At 37.0% G+C, this 23,379-nt stretch overlaps 1 protein-coding gene across 2 annotated transcripts in view; it reads right to left on the bottom strand.

Annotated features, from left to right (window-relative positions):
- DPP10 (dipeptidyl peptidase like 10) overlaps nucleotides 1-23,379 on the bottom strand; it is a 480,022-nt gene that overhangs the window by 51,940 nt on the left and 404,703 nt on the right. For both annotated transcript variants that reach the window (XM_064661527.1, XM_064661526.1), the window contains exons 6-7: nucleotides 16,359-16,411; nucleotides 16,179-16,260 (exon numbers count right to left, since the gene is read on the bottom strand). In XM_064661527.1, coding sequence (XP_064517597.1) covers nucleotides 16,179-16,260; nucleotides 16,359-16,411 — 135 coding nt within the window. The remainder of the gene's footprint in view (nucleotides 1-16,178; nucleotides 16,261-16,358; nucleotides 16,412-23,379) is intronic.

The raw sequence follows: 23,379 nt of genomic DNA on the forward strand, positions 1-23,379 counted from the left end.
GATTTCTTCCAAAACACTTATTCATTGTTTGTAACACGTTTCACAATTGCACTGTTTGATTTCAGGCTGAGTCTTCAGCAGAGCACCCAGTCCGAGCAGTTCCAGATGGCAGACAGCTGTGAAAACAGAGACATTCAATCTCCCAGCCGAACACAAACCCAGTGCCAGTAGCTGGAGAGGCCCCCTGTGTGTCTTTAATCATTCCAAACACTACAGGCAGAGAAAAGCCACTAAATTACAGAAAAATACTCCACTTTTTCCCATTAGGAGCTCCACTGAAGCCTCCTGCATGGGCACATCCACGCTCAATCCCTCCTCTGATTGCAGGGCAGCATTTCAGCGACAGCACAAGCCTTTTAAACTCCACCTGGGCAGCAGCAGCAGCTTTCTTGGAGCTCTGTTGGAATCACTGTGTGATCGCCTGCCCTTCACAGAGGCACTGAGTTTGAGTGAAGCAGGGCTGGGACCTCCCTACCAAAGCAGGGGCAGTTTCTCCAGCAGGGACTGCCAGCAGCCCATTAGCCCTGGCAGCAGAGACGGAATCGCAATCAGATATTTGCACATGTCCTAAAAATTCATCCAGACAGCAAAGTTCAGACTTGTACTTATATCCAAAAGCCCAGTTTTCTTTAGGTGGTAGAGAAAAAAAGCTGCAGCCTTTGCTGACACAATTTATCCCCTTCCCTGGAACCAATCATCAGTCACTCTACCAGAGAGAGTCAAATTTCTCTCAAAGCTGTTGTTAGGGGGGTGGCCTTAACAATCTAGCATTAGTCCCTTCTCTAACTTATGCATGGATAAACTTGTTTTATTATGAATATAAAAATATGAATACAAGGGAGATTACCATGCAGCAAGTCCTTAAAATAGCTTATGTAAACACTAATCCTACAGGTACGATGTGCCCAGAAGCGGGCGCACGGCGCGGCCCCGGCCCGGCCCGGAAGTGGTGAACTTGCCACCAGCTGCTGCATGAGAGGAGCCCCGAAGAGAAGATACAAGGACTCCCTGAAACAACATCTCAGCCTTGGCCATATTGATCATCATAACTGGTCTACTCTGGCCTCCAATCGGGAGGTCTGGAGACACACCATCTATAACGCTGCTGATGCTTTTGAGAACACACGCAGGGTCACCCTTGAGGAAAAAAGACAACGCAGAAAGAATGGTGCCTTGCAGAATATACCATCTTAGGAGTTTTTCTGCTGTGCCTTTTGCAACCGGTCATGCCTATCTCATATTGGCCTTTTTAGCCACCAACATGCTTGTAACAAATGTGGGTAGAGCCCTCCCCAAATCTTTGTTCTCGAAGCCCAGCCATGATGGGGATGAGGTACGATGTATTGCTACTGCTGTTCCCAAATACAAGAGGGGTCTAGAAGCAACATCATTCACTCATGTCATGCCTGGCCCAAAGTGAAGGTAGGTCTCCCCACAAGTTTTCCACAACCAGGAAAACTTGTTGGCCGTGCCACACTTCTTAGTGTAGTGTGGCCACAGTTTAAAGCCATGAAAAGGTACAGATGTCCCATAAGGCATAACTTTGCAGATCGCCAATTTAATATTTCCACATTATCTGATGTAAAATGACAGCAGAAGTCACTAACAACTAACAAATAAACCAGAAAAAATGAGTTAGCACAAACATTAAAACTGCCTTGATATTTATCATTGAGAAAACTTGGACACTTCTCCCATAACAGTTAACATATCAGGGATTTATTTTCCTAACTTACTGAGTGAATCTTTCTAATTAATCCTCCAGAGTTTGACCATGGCAGATTTATTTGACTTCCTGATTGATGTCATCCACACAGATAATTTTGTCATCAGCAATAATAACAGAAATATGTAATGCAAACTGCAAGGGTCAGTGGGCTTTACATGGTTTACCTTTATATTTTTAAGTTTTAACAGCTTCTGAAATTAACTTTTCAAGATAAAAAGATAACACACAGACTCCAGCATTTTGCTTGGAAAGAAAAGAATTAGTGGAGTGTGACTACTGGTATCATTTGGCATTACATGGATTTATCAGGACTAACACCTACTTGAAGGAAGGTGCTAACCAAACTCTAAAGCTGCAGAACAGATACAGCTGGAAAGGAAACAAAGAAGACATCTGTATCTATATGTGTGGTCAAAAAAATCCATACAACAAGTACTGATATCTTTCTGTACAGGTGAGAGTTTGAGCCGAGAAAATCATTTTTCCACAGAATCTCTGACCAACATATATATAAATAACTACTCCAACTTGGAACAACTTCAGCACTCCCACTTAATACCCCAGAGAACGTGACAGTCTTCCTTACCTTTCACATGGAAAATAAGAGCTACAACAAGACTAAGGATTTTCTGATTCTGCCTAGAAGGAGACCTTCTGGCGTTCAGGAAATACTTCTGCTGCAGAACTCCCATAGTTGCTAATGACAGAGCTAAAGACATCAACCTAAAGGCTCTTCAGGTATCCCATCTCTGGCTATATTTCTGTGTGACCTTGGCAAGGACACAGAGTTCACCACTCCGTGGACTAGCACAGGTGTCTTCAGAGCACAACATTCTATATAATAGACAACTTAACTGCACTTTTTGCTCTACGCAGAAGGGTAAGTGTTTTACTGATGCAGAAACCAGTGTCATCCTGTGGACCCACATAGTCTGGCTAACCAGCTGACTCCACCATCATCATGGCTGATAGCTACATCTCTGCACAGGTTCTGTCTGACTTAATTCCTAAGCATTCAGCAAAATTCCATCCCTCCTTCTTGTGAGACTGCCAGCTAATTAGTTGGATAATTAATTCTTCAAAAACTTCAAGATGCTGTTCCATCTGGGCTTGCCTCTTACCATTTGTTCTGTCTCTGTCTTACCATATATTAACCAGGGCCAAATCCAGCTGCCTTCGGTTGGATCATTCACTAAAATTTCCAGATGAAATATGTTTTCTTGCTAACAACTGTTAAAACAAATAATTTCAGCTATTTATGAGACAGAAGAAAGCCAAATAATAGTTTCTTAGTTGCCCAGCAAATATTGTACTTTGCTCTTCAGAGATTAAACCATGGCTTCTCCAGTTTCATGTGCAGTATCAAGTTGGCACAGCACTGTTCCACTGTTTAACCCCAGACTGGGAAGAGAAAGAAGATCCCATCACCCACGCAGCAGCTGTATTTCTCCTAGTTCTGAGTTCATGTTAGAGCACAAAGCACACAGTAATGGGGGAATCACAGGACAGAATCACAAAAACATTTAGGTTGGAGAAGACCCTTAAGATCGTTGAGTCCACCACTATGTCCCTAAGAATGAGACTCACTTCTTACCCTAGCTAGGCCACAGCTGAAGGTGTGCCATATGCAAGTGCAGTTTAAATAGCTTTCGTACAGCCAGTTTAACCAGCAGTTAACTACCAGTTAAAACCCAGAGTTGAGGATACCGGCACAGAGCCCTCAAATTTAAATGATACAAGCAAAAATTAGCTTGAAGCTAAATAGAGTCATCAAAACTTTCTTGGCAGTGTTTATACTGCATGATATTATGTATGCATACAGACTTATTCTATATATCCTAACAGTCAATGTTCTTTGCTTCTTGAACAATATGCTGCTCGATATGAAAAGTTCAGTACAAATGGGACCTCAAATTAAAAAAAAAAAACAAAAAACAAACTTTAACATTTTTTTTTATTCATTTTTATAAAAACCTGTGGTTTCAACTGCTACTGTTGTTTTTACCACAATTATGGAAAATGCAGATGTCCGTGCACTTAATTGGATTTGTAAATATTGGAACTTACTTTGGACTACAGGAAGAAACTAAAATCAAATCCCTTCATCCACATGGAAACAATTTGGTTTCCATTTTTCAACACCTGCTGTCAAAGTAACAAGTTTGTTTTTTATTTAAGTACTTAAAATATTTGTTATCAGTTTCTGGTTGACATATCTGGAAAATTATACAAATAGCTCCACTTCAGAAACTTAGAAATAGTTTTCAGCAATTTAAAAAATACTGCAAATCACCCATAATATCTGCCAATGCATTAGCTTTCAAATAAATACCTGGCTTGGCATCTTCTCTACCACTATTTAGCATCCTCCAAAGTTCTGATAGACACTTTTTTTCTAATAAAGCCACTGATTACATTATTTGTAGTCACAGTGTAATGTCTGCTCTCTTCTTCAAGTTCAAACTGAGCAAACATTTTCTTGTCATCTGTAATTTCACTTACTATACCCCTGGGTCTCACAGCCTTAAACTGAGATTGCCAGACCACTATACCCACAGCTACAGAAGGTGAGGACCCCTTCCTGCCCTTTTTCCTTGCCAAACTCTTATTTACTTGAAGCAGCTTCTCACTGAAACAAGGTGTACTTAAGATTACGTGCTTTGTGTGTCGATGCAACAACAGTATAACTGCTATTTTCTTTTTTCCCCTTACAGAAAAATAAATGCTCATTTTAGGAAGAAAACATCAGCCAGAAGAACTGGACATGCAGTGTTATACAGGAACAGTTTGTTATACCAATCTAGGAGTTCCATGATGGCAATCTAAACCTCTGGTCTGTATCAAAGCTGCTCTGTGCTCAAGAGCCACACAAGGCACATGCTGCAGTGAGCCACAGACATCCTTCAGGTCTCTATTTGGCTGCAGGAAAGAGGTGGCTTTTCCTGTGCTCTGTGATGAATTGGTGTTGTGATGTCATTTGGCTCATTTCTACCTACAGCTTGAGACTCAACACCCATCTTCAACATAACTCCACTGGCACAGGGGTCACTCAAACTGTTCATGGGCTGCAGGCACAGTAAGGATGATGGGCACACCACCAAACTTCCTGTGACAATGCTCTGGACATCACTGTTTCCAAATTAGGTTTTAATTTACTGTTCCATACAAGGGAACAGTATATATGTTGCATACAAAATTACATTGACAAAACAGACTTCTAGGAGGTACTTTGAACTTGTTGGAAAAGTAGCAAGATAAAGGGCCAGTGTCTAGCATTCTTGCCCACAGTAATCAGATGTGGAAGAAGCTCCATGGTAATGAACAAGAACAATCACACATCAATAGGCAAGTAAAATGCAAGGTGGCAACTAAACTCAAAACAGTTATAATGCATTTCACTGGTGCAACTGATTATTCTGCTAATGTCTCCCTTACAGGTCCTGCAGTGATCTCCAAAACCAATTACTATATTTCAGATAATATAAAACACAGAAAAGTGGCTTATAAAGCTTCTATAATTGTGAATTTTAGAAGGTTAGAGTATTCATCAGTGACTTTGTGAGTTACAATTACACAGATTTTTTCCAGAAGTCTTTTTTCCCATATTTTACAAATTTTGTATCCAGATCACATATGGTACAGAATGACAATTTCAAGGAAAGTTTTATGGAATTGTATTGCAAAGCAGCTTTGTGTTATAGTCATTTCCCCTACATTATATTTGTAACCTATTTAGATCGTGAGTTCCCACAAACATGATTTCAGGCTAAAATGTCTGATACAGTTTGCAATGCAGCTTCTTTGCAAGTCTTCAGAAGTGTAGAATGGCTCTGACTTCCTCTGTGCAGATTATTTTTTCTTTTGCAGCTCAATCTATACTGGTATAAAATTTTCAGAGCTCTTCAGCTCTGACTTGCTCCAGCTCTTACCCCATACTTCCATGTGCACAGAGACCACTAAATTATGCAGGTACTGGGCATTGCAGGTACCATCAGCTACCTAAGCAATGCATGGCAGTAGAGAAATTCTAACCCTATAAGATCTATGTTCCAAAATCATCAGACACATTGCAAATTATCCAGAAACCAAATAATAGATAATAACAAAATTATTATAATTGTAAGCAATAATAACTATATTTACTCTTAAAGGTACCAATTTTCTAAACATAGTGATTGACCTGGGTAGCAATTTTTTCAGAGGAAGCTTTCAATCATTTTGATTTGTCATAATTAAGGCAGAGAGGAAGTAGCTGTTGATCAGTATGGAACATGTAGACCTCAAAACACATATACCCCAATACCATGTACTGCCTTTTTTTTGGTGTCAGTTATGATATTTTATTTTTGTGGTCATCAAGCTGCCAGACAGAGCATGAAGAACAGAAGACTGAAGCACCACTTTTCTTTTGTCTAGACTAATGCCACTGCATCACATTAATGTGTTAGCACAATCGTTTCTGAACAACTGCAAACAATCTACAAGGCTATTATATTTAATTGCTATTTGGATAGTTTATAAATCTACTGTAAACAATAGCAAGGATGCACTCATAATGAACCCGTAAGATTAGTTACTAATGTCATGACATAAACCAGGCCATGAACTCAGAGAGTATCAGCAACTCCGTGGTAACTCTGATGTTTATGTCCTTGATTTCCAATAAACGCTGCAACTCATTGCCCTCTTTTGTTTCAATACACATTAATTATGTTGCCTTTCCAATGATATTGGATCACGACACTCACTAAATTCACACCCTGCCTAATCCCATGACAGCTTTGTATGTTATATAAATAAAATCACATATAACATCTGAAATACAACCTACACAAAAAGCTGCTTAATACATCTTTGTGATTGCATAGAGGATCACAGTAAGGCTGTCTTGCCCCCATGGAGCTGCCTGAAGAACTGCCCTGGCTGCAGCACTGTGCAAAATGTCATTGAGGATTGGTCTGCTCAGCCCTTTGGTCTTCGCCTAAGTGATGCGTATAACAGATTTATCCATAAACAGTGTATGCTCAGGAATTCACACTCCTTGTTACTCATACTTACTGAAAGTAAGTGACTAATGAGCCAGCATGGAAGAGTGTAGACAGAAATGCAACTCTTACATGCCTGGGTTGGTCTTACTGACTTGAAATCATAGTCTTTACCATTAAATCATTTAAAATTATCTCTGGTATTTTGAAGGCTCATCTCACACTGATATCAAGCATTCAGTTATGCCCAGACTGACTAACCTGTACCATGCTAAACAGGAAAAATTTCAACCTAGTTACTCCAAAAGAAAAAAAGCAATGTTGGATGACAGAGAAATATGTAGAGTAGCTGTAAGGGCTCAGTGTCAGAGGAGGAATTCTGTTTTCTTTGACAAAATGTAAGGAAGTAGCATCCTAACAGCAAGGACCGAAGTCAAAAGATAGAGAATTCAAAAAGCTGAGCTGTAAAGTCATGTTTACATTTTCTACTATTCTTAGGGTGGTAGGCAATCCCCGAGAACTTTGTAAATTGTGCAAATATCGAAATAGACTGGGATGCCTCTAAGCACCTTCTACATGAGAAACCCCAGCAGGATTCAATACAAAGCTTCGTCCTTTCACCTACTATTGCTGACCCAGCTCATCTTGTTGTATGATGCACGTGCCTTGATCTCCCAATTGTGCACAGTGTTCAAGTTGCCAATTGTCTTTATAATGGTCCAAAATTTTAGTGTATGACATCTACCTGTAAAGACTCCACACAAACAGTGCATGCAATGCAAGAAAGACAGTTTGTCTTAAAACATCTCATTAGGAATGTGACAAACAGGAATGAGGAAATATTTTCTAGCTCTTATAACAGCATTTCTCTTTGGAACAGTTCAGAGTCTGGGAAACACTTGAAAGAAGATGCTTTCTTTCCACACAAAACTCTTCCCTTGTACATGTACTGCAACCTGCCATAAAAGATGAAGGAAATCAATGCTGCGTTTTCTCTTAGGTATCAACAGTATACCTGACTTTTTAATCCTTATTCTCCAGGGCTGCCTTGGCCTTGAAGTTGTCAGTGGTTATACACTTTCCACAACTACACATCCACAAACAGTTCTTTGCATTTCACTGTCTGGCTCAGGCTGAGTCAACATGAAAACCTAAGTCACTTTAACACAGTGCAGTAAAAGTTTAATCGGCTCTGATCCTTCAGCACAACCACAGTGGGGAAGTCATAACCCCATTGCAGGGAAAAAAAACACATGCAAGGACATTTATACGTTGATGATGATGGAATTGAATGTCTCTTTTTCAAGAAAGACTGGGATAAAATAAAGAGAAAGAGCCACCAAGAGCACTGAACACGCCCAAAGTTGTGTGGTCATAATCTGTCGAGGTTTTTTTTCTTCTCACCACAGTTGTCATGCTTATAAGGATTGAACAGGGAGTCATGACATCATCATCCATAAAGTACATACAAGTTTTACTTTTTGTTTTCTGGGGGGTTTGTTTGTTAGTTTTGTTTGTGAGGTGTTTTTTGTTTGTTTTGGAGTCTTTTTTGCTTGTTTTGTTGGGGTTTACTCTACTCTATTCTTATGGGTAAAATCCTGGTTGACTGATGTAAAGAGTCTGCAGGATGAGGTGGAAAATTTGTCACATCCATCTTTTACACCCATCCTGGGGTGTATCATAGCCTTTTTTTAAAATATTAAATATGAAGTGACTACACGAGTATATGTTCCATGGACATAATTAATGGACATAATTTTGGGCAGGATTTTTTAGTTATAGGAAAATACAGTCCATAATAAAACCTAATCTTTTTCAACTCTGATTTAGCTAAAGGTTCAATCAGATTTCAACCTCTCTTCTCATTGATTGTGCTTCACAGTTTTTATGGGTAGCTATTTCTAAAGAATTTTAGACTTCTGAAATACAGTTTTCATATTTCTGCATTACAGAAAGCCACACATTTTTCACACAAGAAGCACAGAGGTTCTCTTTTATGAGCCATTGGACTTGCAGTTAATATTAGCTAACAGACGGAAGTGTGAATATTCAGATATGCTTTGTTACACACGCACATGTTGAACAACATGATAGTCTAGATGAGAGGTGCATATTGCTGTTTTCATTGCTCCCTGAAGGCTGCTGCATGGGAAAGTCCTGAAGACTGCTCCTATCAAATGTGTGTGTCTATGCTTGTTTGTGTGTGTCTTTGTGGGACTATATATATATATATATATATATATATAAATATAAATATATATATACACACATATATACATCTACATAAGTAAGTATGTGGAAAAAAAAATTGCCCTCTAGCACAATGATATCCTACATTTTCAATATATTTGCTTACGAAAGAGTTACTGTTACAAGACTGGATAGAAAAGCATGTTACCTATGTGCATGGCTTACATACTGACTCAAATATTAGCTGCATGCTAGATCAGTGATAAGAAACAGATACAATAAGAACCAGGGAAAAGGGAAAAAACATCTTTTATCTGCCCTCTCGATTTATTCGCTATAAAGCTGCTGGGCCTTTTACTGTTCTACATGAAAAACAGTAGTAGAGGAATAATGCTCCTATAAAACATGATTTTCTCATTATTACTTCACCTCTTTCTGATACAGCCAAGTAGCTATTCTCAAAAAGGGATAACAGTATCTAGTCCTTAATACTCATATTTTTAAGTTGCTTTTGATAACAGGACATGTTCATTGCCTTTCACCAACCAAAATTATGAAGCATCTTCTTTGCTCAGCTTAGCCTTGCTTCCATTGATAATACTCCTGCTCCCTAGAGCTCACAAATCTTTTACTGAATATATCTGACCTTGATATGTAAAAATGTATTTTTCCCTGTTTTCCAAAACTGCCTATGTTTTCTGGCTGCATTCTCCATTCTCCTCTTCTGAGATGGGGAAAACTGCTTTCATATTGAGTATCACTTTTGAAACTGCAGAACACTCATTAAATGCTCCTCCAATCTATACTTAAGTGGAGTTGGCACCTAGAAATTAATAATTGAAAATGTAAATTAGTTCAATAGAATATCTTCAGAGAAACTAATTTTTTTTCCTGTGAAGAATACTTTGAATTGAATCATTTAAAAGAAAAAACAAAAAACATTTAGATTTTGTAATCCTAGCTTGACAAATCCAAGAGAAAATCCAATGTGCAGCAGCAGCAAGACAGTTTTACTTAATACTCTTAGGTAACTCTAATTCTTCTGTGGAAAAAAAATATTGCCCATGCTCACCATGATTTCGATAAGAAGCAGTTTTTGTATAAAAAATAAAGCAGCATAAAACTTTTAGTTTTATTAGCAAGTATGCTAATAAGTAGCTTTCGTATCATTTCATTACAGGATCTGACCATTTAGCACATTTTATCTAACACAAAAAAATACCAGAATGCCATCTTGCAAAATAATACATATTCTGACTTTAGCTGCTGGTCAAACATTTCCATTAAAACAATCTTTTTGTGTGCTTTTTTTCCTTAAATATTTCCACTTCTTTGTTCAAATTCTCAGTCTCTGATACAGTAAGTTTCCCAGCTGGAAATTAGAAATGTAATGAAAACATTTGAAAGAGAAAATAAAAAGGTTTTATTAGTCTCATTAATTTCTCACTGCCTTCACAAAGATATGACTTCAGCATTTGCTAGAGTTATGGTCAAATCCCTTAAAGACTCAACTGAGTGGGCAATGCTAAACCATACATGTTCCCTTTCTTCATAAAAACATCCTCACCAAAACAAAGGGTCTCTAAATATGCTTTGAAGTTCTGCAAGGAACCTCTCATATATTTTAAACAAGAACTCATACCTAAGGTTAGTGTCATATTGAAGTATTCTTGTTTATTTCTGGTTTACAGAATAAATTCAAGCAGAGATTTTCCTCTAAGTTTGAACTGCCATTTTCCTCATTAGCATAATCATTAGAAGGAATGATGAAATAAATCCTTGACATTTCCATATGTGATTTTAAGTTACTCATCTAAAGTAGAGTAAGTCAAAAGACCAGAAGACTTTGCAAATAAAAACAGCAGAAGAAATATATTTATTTAGGACCGGCTTCATTAGCATAATTAAGCATCTACTTCATTTGCATATGCAAGAGTTTTTGCCAGGAGGGGGTGCCAAGTACCCACAGCACTAATTACGCAAAAAGAAAACACCTGGCAAACATTTTACAGAAAGGTAAGTTACCAATTTTTATAGCAGTTGTACTTTGCACCTTGATAGGCCAAATAGTAAATGAAGCTCTCAGCAACTAATGTCTGCTAAAGCATGTGTTGAGCAAGGTATGTGTGTAGCATAGTCCTGACGATTCCTCAATCACTAAAATCTGTCTAGTGCTTATCTGGGTACTTGGAAAATAATGTAACACCAATGAACTTTGCTTCTGCAGTATTTCTGTTATCTAAAATGGTCTTTGAAAACTATTGAAAAAACCCTAAAATTTGGACAAGGAGAAGGCATTTGAAAGGTAATGTTATGTTAATGCAGAAATTCAACAATCCGATAGAGATTTGCATTTTTATGGGGCAACAGATATTGATAGGGGCGTGATGGGCACCTCCAAAGATGACAACCAGGATAAAGATGACTGATCACAAAGGCAAAGGGTAGAGAGTTCTTGAACTGGTGTATTTATTAAGAGCAATTAAAGTAGATTTTACTCTGGTTTGTTTGTGAGTTTCTGTTTGTAGGCTTGTTTTTAGCTAGTTTTGATACAAGATAAGGTCCTTTTTCACTGGATTCTTTTTTCATTTTTTTATTTAAAAGCTTCAGCTTCTAAACGCTATTTTCAGTGAGTAGCCTGCTCAATTTTTTTTTTTTTTAAACAAGAGGACAAATTCTTGTTTTCTGATGTTTAAAGTACTTTCTGAAAACTGATGAGAGCGTCCTGAATCCACAGTTCAGCTGCAGTCAACAGACTGATCTTTGTGTATACAGGGTAATAGGTAATTCTAAAGAATTACAAAAAAAAACATAGTAAAAGCTCATCTGCAGTCCAACCATTTAATAATGCTATGTTTTGTTGATAGCATCAAATTATGACACAGTAAGCTGTCAAACTCCTACAAAATATTTTTAATGATATTTTAATAATATTTTAATAATATTTTTAATATTTTCTTGACTTCTGCTTTGTTAAAATGTATATTTATTTACACATAGAAATTCATATGCAAGCCAACAGATCATTAGTTATGCTGATCCAACCAAATGTAAAATCAAGCTCCCTTCAAAAACACTCTATATATCAAAAGAAAAATTAGCTCAATGCAATAATAACATAAAATACCTGTTATAAATACAAAGGCAAAGTGACTTGCATAGATATATGTTCATAAAATAAAGTGAAATAGAGTGAAGTATTTTATACAAAATACTCAACATGTACCACTACCCAGGCAGAAAAACCCTGATGCAAAAGTGTTATGAAAAAGCTACATCAAACTGAACAACTTCTACCCAGGCTTGACCAGGATCTACTTGAAATGGCCAACCTGATAACTGATGAGGAGAACTGTCTGTGTCACAAGAAGCACTGCAGAGGAGCACTACAGCTTAAATACAACACTGCATACACTGGAGACCAGATATCTCCAGTCTGAATTTTTATATTCAAGCTCCTACTGAGATACATCCCCATAGACAGATCCAGACAGAAAGGGCTGCCTCCCCTGTGTCAGATACAACCCAGCTCCAGCACAAACACATGAAAGCCTTTGCTACAAACTATCAGAGAAGACAGGAGCAACGACGTGAGAACACTGTATAAAAATTGGGTATTTGAACAACAGAGGCCCTTTAAAAAACCCAAAGCATTCTCCTCAGTAAAGCCTTCCACCAAGTAGGTAATATCTCCTTCTCAGACACATGCAATGAGGTCTCTAATCAATAAACTGGAGGCAGAAAAATGTTGATGAAACCAATTAGGTCTCTAGTTGTGCTATTTTGTCTTCCCTGGAAATACTTAATGCTGCAGTGATGGATTCTATAGAGGTGAGGTAAAGAGATAATCAACTGATGTCATTCACAATTTTAATCAAACATGAGTAATGTTAAGCAAATACATAAACAGCTCTGTAACGTACTAAGAGACAGAAATGGTATTTTAGATCTGGCACAGTTCTAACACAGTTAAAAGACAGCAATTTAAAGAGTGCGACCTTGAAAACAGTTCTCAAAAGTAAGTGCTATGTGACCTTAAAATACATTAATTCATTAGATAAAAGTTTCTTCTCCCCAACGGCAAACATTTTCAATTTCACCACCAAAATGTCATGACTCAAACAGCATATGTTTCTCTGAGCTTTTCTTTTAATCTTTAAAAGATTCTCTACTCTAGGTAAATAGCAAGAAACTGAAATAACTTGCAAACACTGTGGTACCATCGAAACAATGGTATTTATTGCAGCCCAGTCACCTGGTATCTGACATAAACCTAACCCTGTTGTTCTTCACTAGGCACAAGTGACCTGCTGTCCCATTAGACAACCCTAGAAATTATCCATAACAGTAAACTTAGACTGATGCACGCTTTCCACAAGGAGGTAAAGTCTTGCTGTATACTAGATTTCACTGCAGCCATATTCCTTCCTCTGTCCAATAAGCAGTTCCTGGCTTCATAGAAATTTTCCTTCTCAAATATTTCTATTTTTTTTCTCTTTATCTTCTTATGTTATCTTTTTGAACCTCTTGACTATTCTCCCTCATTTGAAGCACTCAGGATTCCTGTGTAGGCTGCACTGTTACTTAGGTCCCCTGCAGAACAAAGGACTGGAAATGTCTTATTTTACACTATAGTTTATTTGCTGAAAATAGTTTGTCCAAGTCCATGTGTTATCCCCCATACTTCAGATTTAATCCAGGACCTTCTAAATAGTTATAGTGTATAGTTAAGGTCTGTGGCTCAGTCAGACATTATCTGTGCCTTGTGTTTTAAATTTTGTGCTTATTTTACTGACCTGTCATGGTTATAGTATTGCTATTCATTTCTGCACCACACCTGGATGGGTGCTATTCCCCTTCATTTTAGAGATTTACATACATTTTGTTTATGTGATGGCCACATGGTATGTGCCATGAGTCTTTCTAAATGAAATTGTTGTATATAAAGTTAATTTGTTCTCCACTTGTTCTTCAACTGAAATAAATGTCTCTTGGAGATTACCCAGGTATCTACTATTGTATACATCATGATTATTTTGTTTAGAGTAAGTATTTCACTGCTTGTTTTACTTATGAATTATTTCTATTTTCCTATTATACAGAAAAGACACATAAGTACTGTTCAGGAAAGTAAACCAATCATAGTGTGTTTGGCAACGTGGACCCATGAGACTGCATCTTTGCGCGCACCCAGATATGTGCCATCAATAGCCACTGATGGATTACTATGATTTAGGGCTCTCCTTTCACAACTTCCTCTGTACTCTGTTTCACTACTGGTTGCTTCCTGTACTTTTTTACTCAAAACTCACTGATACAGTGTTTGTTCTAATGACAAATTTTATAACGGAGAACCATTATGGTAACGTGTCCTCAGTCGCACATCTTTTCTCTGCCTAAGCTATTCTGCTGGAATGATTTCTCTGTCCTGGTTCTGCTAGAGGCAGATGTTCCTTTAGACAGGAGCAACAACCATTATTCACAACAGTCTTTATTCATTCATGCTCCTGCTACATTTTTGGCTTGTTGCTGAAGTGGGAGGGTAATGCAGCAAGGCACTTCTGTCTCTTTATAGACCTCCTTTTACCACATGAGCAGCTTCAAGAGGATATCCTTCTTATTGGCAACTTTTATGGGAGTGACCTTCAGTAGACTGTAATTGCAGGTGTACATCTATGTGATGTCATTCAGAGTGCACAGAAGATTCTGTGTTTAAAGTTATTATTTCCTAATTCTGCAGACCATATGGCACCATAAAGCCCACAGTGGAGCAGATATTTTTAAAGCATGACATTAACTTTACTAGGGACATTAACAAAGATGAGGAATGTTATTCTCACTCACGTATAAATTATGCCAACGTTTTCAAATTTAGATGATTAAGGCTGTACCTAAAATGATCATATATTTTTTTGCAGTTCTGGGACATAATAGGAGTCCACCTGTCTGAAAGTATCCATACACATTTACAGAATGATATTTTAGGTAAAACTCATAAAGACAGCATTATTCTGATTTGTTATTTTTCTGAAGTTTATAATTGGTAAGTCTGACCCTGTTCTTAACATACATCTCAGGAAAAGAAAAAATTAATTTTTCAGTAATCACTGCATGTAATTTTAGTTCTGCTTTAGATTACTGATCAGAGGTACAGCACAGAAAAATCTTATGAATTGCAATTTAATTAAAATATTTTTTACATCTGTTCAGTTTCGCAAATGCTTCTCCCTTCTGCTACAACCTACACAGTTCACCACATTCCATAATGCTGCCTGGTAAATAACCTATGTATTTATTACCATTAATCCTGCCACCATGCTCTCATTATTAATAAATTAATGTGGTTAATTATTAAAACATACCAAACATGGTTCCAATTACTTTTTACCACCTTCCTCCACTTGCTTAATGCAATACATTTTAAGCAGAAACATTTTTTCCTTTCTAATCATCTTGATGAATGACATAAGCAACAGGGTACATTCTCTAGACATTCGACTTAAAGCCTCTCTGCATGAACAGCTCAGATGTGCAAGGAGGCCCCCGGGTCACACCTGTGGGCATTAAGGATGTTATGAGAACACTGTAACAAGGATTATCTGAATTTCTTATCCAGAGAGTTGAAGCTTTAAAAGTCTCTTGCCTTCAACTACCAACAGAGGTCAGCTTAAAATTATTGCTGTTTTAAAAATACAATTTTTTCTTCTCATATTGACTTTGGTCATGATGATCATGGATTATTTCTGTTCATAAAAAAATTGTAAAGCTTCTGGAAGAAAACAATATATGAAACATAGCATCTCTGGTTTTTATTATTATGAATTCAGTGTAGCACAACCGACCTTGGCAGTAATTTTCATACTGAAATGAAAACATCACTTTTCATTGAATCCATCACATCCACTTTTGGATGTTAAGCTTTTGCTTTTGCCCACAGTTTTCATTGATCTTGCGCTTGAAAGAAAACTTCTCTTCACCTTTTACTTTCTTTGTCAAATAGCAGTAGCCATAAAGATGGTTATTCTGAAAATCACTTGAGTGCATATTTAGATGAAGGTGTGATTCTTTCAGCAATTATACAACTTGCTTATTGGGTTCAGACTAGAAAAGCACATTTTTAAAATAAATAAATAAATAAATAGATTTCCTTAAAGCTGTAACAGGAACATAGTAGCACCGTACCGAAATACATAACAAAACTCATCTTGAGGCTTTTAATTTTGTTTTTACCTCAGTCTGTCTGGAGTTAATACATTTTTAATGACTGTGCTTACCAGTTGCTGTCCATGAATGCCCCAGGCTGCATACTGTAAAACTGAATCCTCTACTTCTGGAGGGTTTAACTCCCAAACTTCCCTTGAAAAAATGGAAACGTTTTTAGTTGAACACACTGGTATCACCCAATGTATAGAACCACTGACATGATATCATGTTGAAAAAACAATGTGACCTACCTTGTGTGTATGTTATAAATCACATATGAAGCTGTATAAGAATAATGAAAAACCTGTGGGGAAAAAAAAAAGGCCAAGAATTACAAGACTAAATACTGGATTAAACACAGACTAGCATTATGACAGTCACACTCTTTCAATCCCTGTAAACACCAATACCTTTATTACTGAAAGAATGTTTCTACTGAATTAATTATAACCAATAGACGTGAACCATGCTGTAGGAAGGACACACATACTCTCAGTTAATTTAACCAGACACCTGATTAGTACAACAACTGCACAGAAAATGTCCCAGTCAAAAAAATCTGCATCCTTTTTAAAAAATAGAAACCAAACCAAATCAAACAAAACGCTCCAAGAAAACAAAGCACTTTTTCCTGTATTTTTTCATCAAGTTGTGGTCAAAATAACTGCACAACCATCACAGTTATTTTACTTGAAATGCAGACAGATACAGGGTCATATGGTATTTTTCTGACCACCTGCTATAAACAGCCTGAATGACCTTTTGGGCTGTGGCTCACAGAACAGAAAAACCATGTACTTAGTGGGACTCTGTTTGCTATGGCTTTCCTTAAATGTGTTTTGGTTTGATTTCGACCATCTGTCTTTGATTTTCAGGGAAGGTTTGTTTTATCTGAGATTTTTTTTTGTATGCAACATTTTAGATAAAGCAAAGAGGTATCTGTCAGTAAACCTTCCTCATTCAACAGCAAGTTACCAGTGACTTCTGGATTCAAAAACTGTAGGATTCTCTGAATGGTAGAGAAAAGCAAATCTAATGTACAGCCTTATTCTGCTGTCTTTATTTGTTGAAAATTTTGTTGACTAATATCAAAAGAATTGCCATTTAAGTGCAAAATATCAAGGCCTGATGTATGTGGACCCAGATCTGTGGTAGGGAACAGCATGTTACAGTGTATAATGTGATGGACCACCACACCAAAGGGCTGAAATCAAAGCAAACTATTACACGTCTCTAAAGTCAAACATTAGTCTACATACATATAGTGAGTAACAGACATTTTGCTGTCTTGCAGGCTTGGGTGATTGCTTTTAACCTAGCTAATTTCTTCAGCTCTTTATCTTGCATTATGAAAATAGCATAATTCCACAATATTAATTAGTTTTATTATCAATTGAAATTACTTCATGGTCTTAGAATATAAAATATATTTGTGACTAATTATTACTGTACTAAGAAAAGCTCTTCTTTTTCATGCAAACTTCTGTCAGAAAGAAACACTAGACTACATCCACTAGACTTTAGCTTCATGTCTATGGTTACAGTATCTCTATTGGCACATGAAGGACTTATTTCTGGACAGTGCCAGGCTATTTCCAGTTAGATGTGAACAGATACAGCTGTAAAGCTGAAGCCTTGACCTAGAAGATAAATGTGTTGGGAACTCTTTAGCTTCTATTATCTGCACCAGGAATCTTTCAGTATCTCCTTCAAAGAGAATACACAAAGGAGGATCCTACATGAACAGAGCCATCAGAATTCGCCACTATGTCACATGAGAGGGTTTCAGAGGTTGTTACTTTTTCTGGAGGCCATTCCGTAACAGAGCCATCTGAAACATCTTTGCACTGACTCCGTTTCCATTATTAGTTCCCTGTCAACATTTGTCAAGAATTTAGTACGCCGTAAATCCTTGCTGTCTGATGCTGCAAGAAGCCCACAAAGGTCTCTAAGATTAGTAATAGTACTTTGTGCAACTGTTGAATTTCCCTTCTGTAAAATTTCCCCTTGAGACAAAAAAAAATTCCATTTTCCAAATCTATTGTGATTAACATCGAAATTGTTGCTTCAGTACAAGAATCACATATATATTAGTAATTATGTCCCAAATCTTTTTTAAATATTTTATGTTACAGCTTATAGGAAAGTGTTTGGTCATGCAAGGTACTGGCCTCCTCTGAGAGGTGTGATTAAAGCAGAGACAAATTGTTAAACCATGGTGCTTTCTGCACTGCCAGAGGTTACCCAGAGGGGCACTTGCCAGCAGCTGTAAAAGTGGACAGTCTCATACTGCCAGTTACAAAGAACAGGAATGGATCTCTTGCCCTTCCAGGAAAAGGGAAAAGTATATCAGAGATAACGTGTGGAGGGCTGATAATTATGTAGAATACAAATATTTAAGAGGTAAATTATTAGACAGAATATATTTCAACAAGAAATGCAAAACTAATAAGTCATTCTGACAGCTTTAACAGAAAACATGCTGTAACAACAAGAACAATGCTACTTCATATTTCATGTGGAAACTCTCCTCTTGCCTTGTGGTGAAATTTTTGTCTCAACACTTATGTAAAAATATTAATAATATCTGTGTTAAAAGTTGAATGAGCTCCACAACAAGTGGAGACCAACACTAAAATGCAGTCACTTTCAGACAGGATACCAATATTTTTCTCAAATTACTCATGTTTTAGTTCTTAACAGGAACACCATGTAGAAATTACAAGTACAAAGTTTCCTAACTCGTCCTGCTTGCAGTAGCCACACACTGAAACACAATCATTACAGAAATTAAATCAATAAAAAAGGATGTAGAAAATCTTTCTTTTCCAAGTCTGGCCTTTATGGTAAATGCTTAGGAAGCTCTCATAGTTTTGTATAAAGGTTTACCTGCTTGGCTTCCTCTTGAGCAGATCAATGTGGGTTTGGCTGGGACCAAACCTCTCCTGATCCCTAACATACAACACCTGGCATCACACAGGAGGAACCCAGCTGAAGACACTGCATGTGACTAATCACACAGGAGGAGTATCAGCAACCCTCAAAACACCAGGGTCAAACCTCCCACATGGCCACCAGCTGTGTCCTCTTTGGAAGATGCTTGGGGGATTTTGTCCTGCAACTCTTGTTTTGTGGGATGTCCACTAATCAGAAAAAAAATCTGGCAATTTATACAAATAAACAGACTAACGCTCACACAGCTAAAACTCAGGCAGCACTGACCCCACTCAGGATGTATTTAAAGTGAAGGTTGGTTATTGTGTTATATTCAAATCCAAAGTGCTGTCATTTCTATTCCAAAACGTTTTCAAACACTTTCTTGCACTCCATGTCTTCTAACTGGGGTGCTATCAAAAGACTGAACTACAGCTAATATTTAAACATGGACAGTAAATTACTCCAATTGACTTAAAAAAAAGGGACATACTGTGAAACTGAGGAAAAGGGAGAAAGGTTATAGTGAAAGATACTCATCTTCTAGGTACAAAGAGGAGAATCAGTTAATGAATATGGACACACAGAACATCTCTAAGAAGTGAAGCAGTATAGGAAAGTAAACCCTTTTAAAATATTAAATGCATTACAGTAATTTCTGCACTGTCATATCAGTTGAGGAAAGAGAAAAGAGGAAAATGTCTTGGTATAATTTATTAAAATAATAATACATGTTAAGGTTGGACACTGCTAGGAGCCTTAACTTCACAAGTGGCATGTGTGATTGCTAGAGTTCAGGTCTTTCTGGCAAGTAAATAACTTGCCTGTTTCCATTATGATAAGCTGGAAAACATTCCCTGCAATGTTACAAACTGTGAAAATGGCTTTTATTATCAAACACACAGTATACCTCCCCCCCAATATAATTCATTTAATATTTCTTTTGACACAGAATGCAACAGCTAAAAACTATTGCAAAATGAATATTTCTTCAGAATTCAGTCTTTCATCAATTTATAAACTGATGAGAAGTTTTCATCTGATGCTATTCAACACTGAGTCATCTGCATTTGTGTATGAAAAAATAAAATTAGAGAACTCTATTACAAAGGACCTAAAATGAAAAGGTGACAAAAGTATTTCAAGACAAATTGCTCCAGTCAAAGCTTATAGAAATAACAATCCATTACTGAGCTAACAGCCAACAATAAAAAAAGCCACACTTATCAATCACGATCTGAACTTTTAGATGACACATTGTTTTGGGTTTCATATGTCTTTTAATTCCTACCTTTCAAGGAATTACTTTTTCTTTCTAAGGTTTCTAAAAATGAAACACTGACATGGAACTCAATGCATAGCCCAATACGATGCAGGAAAACAATGTGCCCTATACACTCAGTCAAATATACTCTACTATTTCTGCAATATATTCCAGAAAATATCCAGTTCACTGTCCTTGGGTAATTTGGAAAACATCCCTCAGCAGAATAGCGTTTTTTCTAAAAAGCTGCCAAGAAAACCTCACTAGCACTATATTTACAGGATGATGAGGGCCCTCAGCTCCAGGGAAATGGAGGGGAGCTGATGACATTATAACCTCGCTGTGTTGTTTTCACAAAATGCTTGGGCAAGCCAAACACTTTGATGCATCCTTTACCCATTTCCTACATTATAAACCAATTATGTTCTTTCATGTGTTATTTCTTTAGAGCAATAATAATGCCTCTTCGCTGGCACGGCCTTTTGCAAGGTAGCGAAGTGACTGTCCTATATTTTTGTTTTTACCCACACAGACACCCGTAATCTGAACTCATCTCTGTGGTTCTCAGTGCTGCTAGACTCTGCAAATTATTCTCTCAGGTTCCAGTAAGACTTCTCACAGGCCATGAAAGCACTCAGTCTGATCAAGAACAATAAGAAGTGAGAGTATATGAAATACAATGAAAATGTCAGCACTCACAGTAATATTTCCAGTTATTCCAAAGTTTGCCAGCCAAATAAGGTATATGTCTTACACATAATGGTAGATACACATTTATTTGTATTGTACATAGCAGTTAAAAAAGAGACTCTTTAAAAGCCAGGCCCCTCCCATTAATTAAAAAAAATAAAAAAGCAGCAGAAAATCATTAAATAACTGAAATTGCAGTGTGAGTCATCATACCCATCCCACTTATCTCCAAACACATACACTGACTTGGAAAGAGAAGCAGTTTCTCAGATAAGGTTCAAAACCATGCACATTTCTTTGATTCATCAGTGAGGTATCAGATCTTTTACGGGTTAATTTAGACTTCTGATCAGATGAAAAACAAAATCCAGTATTTTAAGAGTCTACAGTCTGAATGAAAAATTATTATATTCTTAAAGAATTTAATCAGAATTAAAACCAGAATAATTAACTTTAGCTGTGTAAAGTTTTAAATGGTGCAACATATTGCACCCAAACAGTATTACTCATAAAAAGAGAAAGATCAAAAAAACACTTTTATTGCTTCACAGGCACAAGTCAGTTATTAGGCAGTTCAAAGCTGTGAGAGAACCCTACCTGGAAAAGGTTTTGTGTGCCTGAAAGCTTTTCTTTTTTTTTTTTTTTTCCAGCTACATCAGTTGGTCTAATAAAAGATATTACCTCTTCCCACAAATCTTCTCTCATTTATTTCTTCAGGCCACCACATCTATAAGAACGTTATTAAGAAACAAACATTCCTAATCCCAGCTGAAAAAAAGGACTACCTAAAACTAAAAGTGATCTTTCCTAATCAATAACCTGCATTACAGTACCTATCACAAAATGCATGTGAATCAAGAAATCAAGGGACAGGACACATTGAAGCAGGGAAGTAAACAAGAATACATCTTGCTAAGGACACTCACTTCTTCATTCTGTGTGGCCCTTCTCACTTTTGATGATCTTTTATAACACATAAGTGAAAAAGTCTGGCCTGTTTTCAAACTGCCTTGGTGTGTTCCAGTCACAGGAACTACTGGCTGTTGTACACAGTTTGAAGAACAGCAACACAAGTGGGATTTTGCTTTCATCCTCTTTTCTACAAGTGAATTAAGCATTTGAGGAATTACTGAAAAATCTACTTATGCTCAAAGGCAAACCAAAAGCCTTTGCCTTGGTAAAGTGATTAGAAGGCCAAGATAAAAGGTAACCAATTATCCATCTGTCATTTGTGCAACAAAGTACACCCACACAATACACAGAATCTTATCCAAAGCTCCAAGATCAAATCTTTAACAAACCTTCACTATGGACTCAAACACACAATTTAGAAATAGAAATATGAAAACATATTGCTTCTCATTTTGTCTTTGGGATAAAAATGCCTTGGAAGAAAAATGGAGCCTGCAGAACATGCCGTGAACTACAAATAATAAGCAAGTACCAGATGCAGAGTGGAGAGAATACAAGGGGAACATAATGAAATACAGATGCACAGGATGGTTATGGAGACCTTTTGAAGGGATTACTGAAGTTAATACAGTGTGCCTGTGGCACAGTCACATCAAAAGCAAGTGACATAGCAGAAAACATGAGACTGTGTTAATGACTTTGGGTAAGTCTATCCCACAGGTGCCCAAACCTCTCTAACTCCCATGAATTAACCTCAGGTAACTGGGGAAAATGCAGGGCTGAGCTCCTTGTGCATGAGCTCATGGTACAGGGCTTTGGCACAGCTTCTCACAAATGATACCGTGTGGCCCAGCTAAAGCATTTTCAAACCACAGTTAGTATCTACACACAGTGTGACAACCTTGAGATTAAAAGGAGGTTGAATGGCTCTATAAACATATTCTCTTGTATGGCAGAGATCTGACTTTTGTTACTTAAATTTCACCTAGCGTGAAATGAGCCAGCCAAAAAAAATATTATTTTTTTCTTAATATTTTAAAAATGTTGAGTTAATATATATTCAAGTTCACCCCTATACAAAATCACAGCCTATATAAATTATACAAAATTATACAAAGTCTATGCATATTAGTTATATAAATTATGCAAAGTATTATCTAAATTATTTCTCCTCTAGTTAGTGATATATTGCTATGAGTTTTGCTTGTATATACTGGTGTAATTCAGATTTCCAGTAATAAAAATGATAAAAGGCTTTGAGAAGGTCTTTAATGTCATATACAAACTCCTTATTCTGCTACACATTTGGAGAACACCAGGTTATTTGTGGTGAAACTTCATCTTTTGTAGTAGCCTACTGAAAGCAAACCAGTTACAGAAGGAGAGTGCTGGTCTTTGCTTTATGCCATCAGGATTCCAAACAGCAACTTCTTGCTCTCCAAAAAAACCAGATTAACATTCACACAACCAAC

Source organism: Pseudopipra pipra, chromosome 7, assembly GCF_036250125.1.
Source record: "Pseudopipra pipra isolate bDixPip1 chromosome 7, bDixPip1.hap1, whole genome shotgun sequence".
NCBI classification, from domain to species: Eukaryota; Metazoa; Chordata; class Aves; order Passeriformes; family Pipridae; genus Pseudopipra; species Pseudopipra pipra.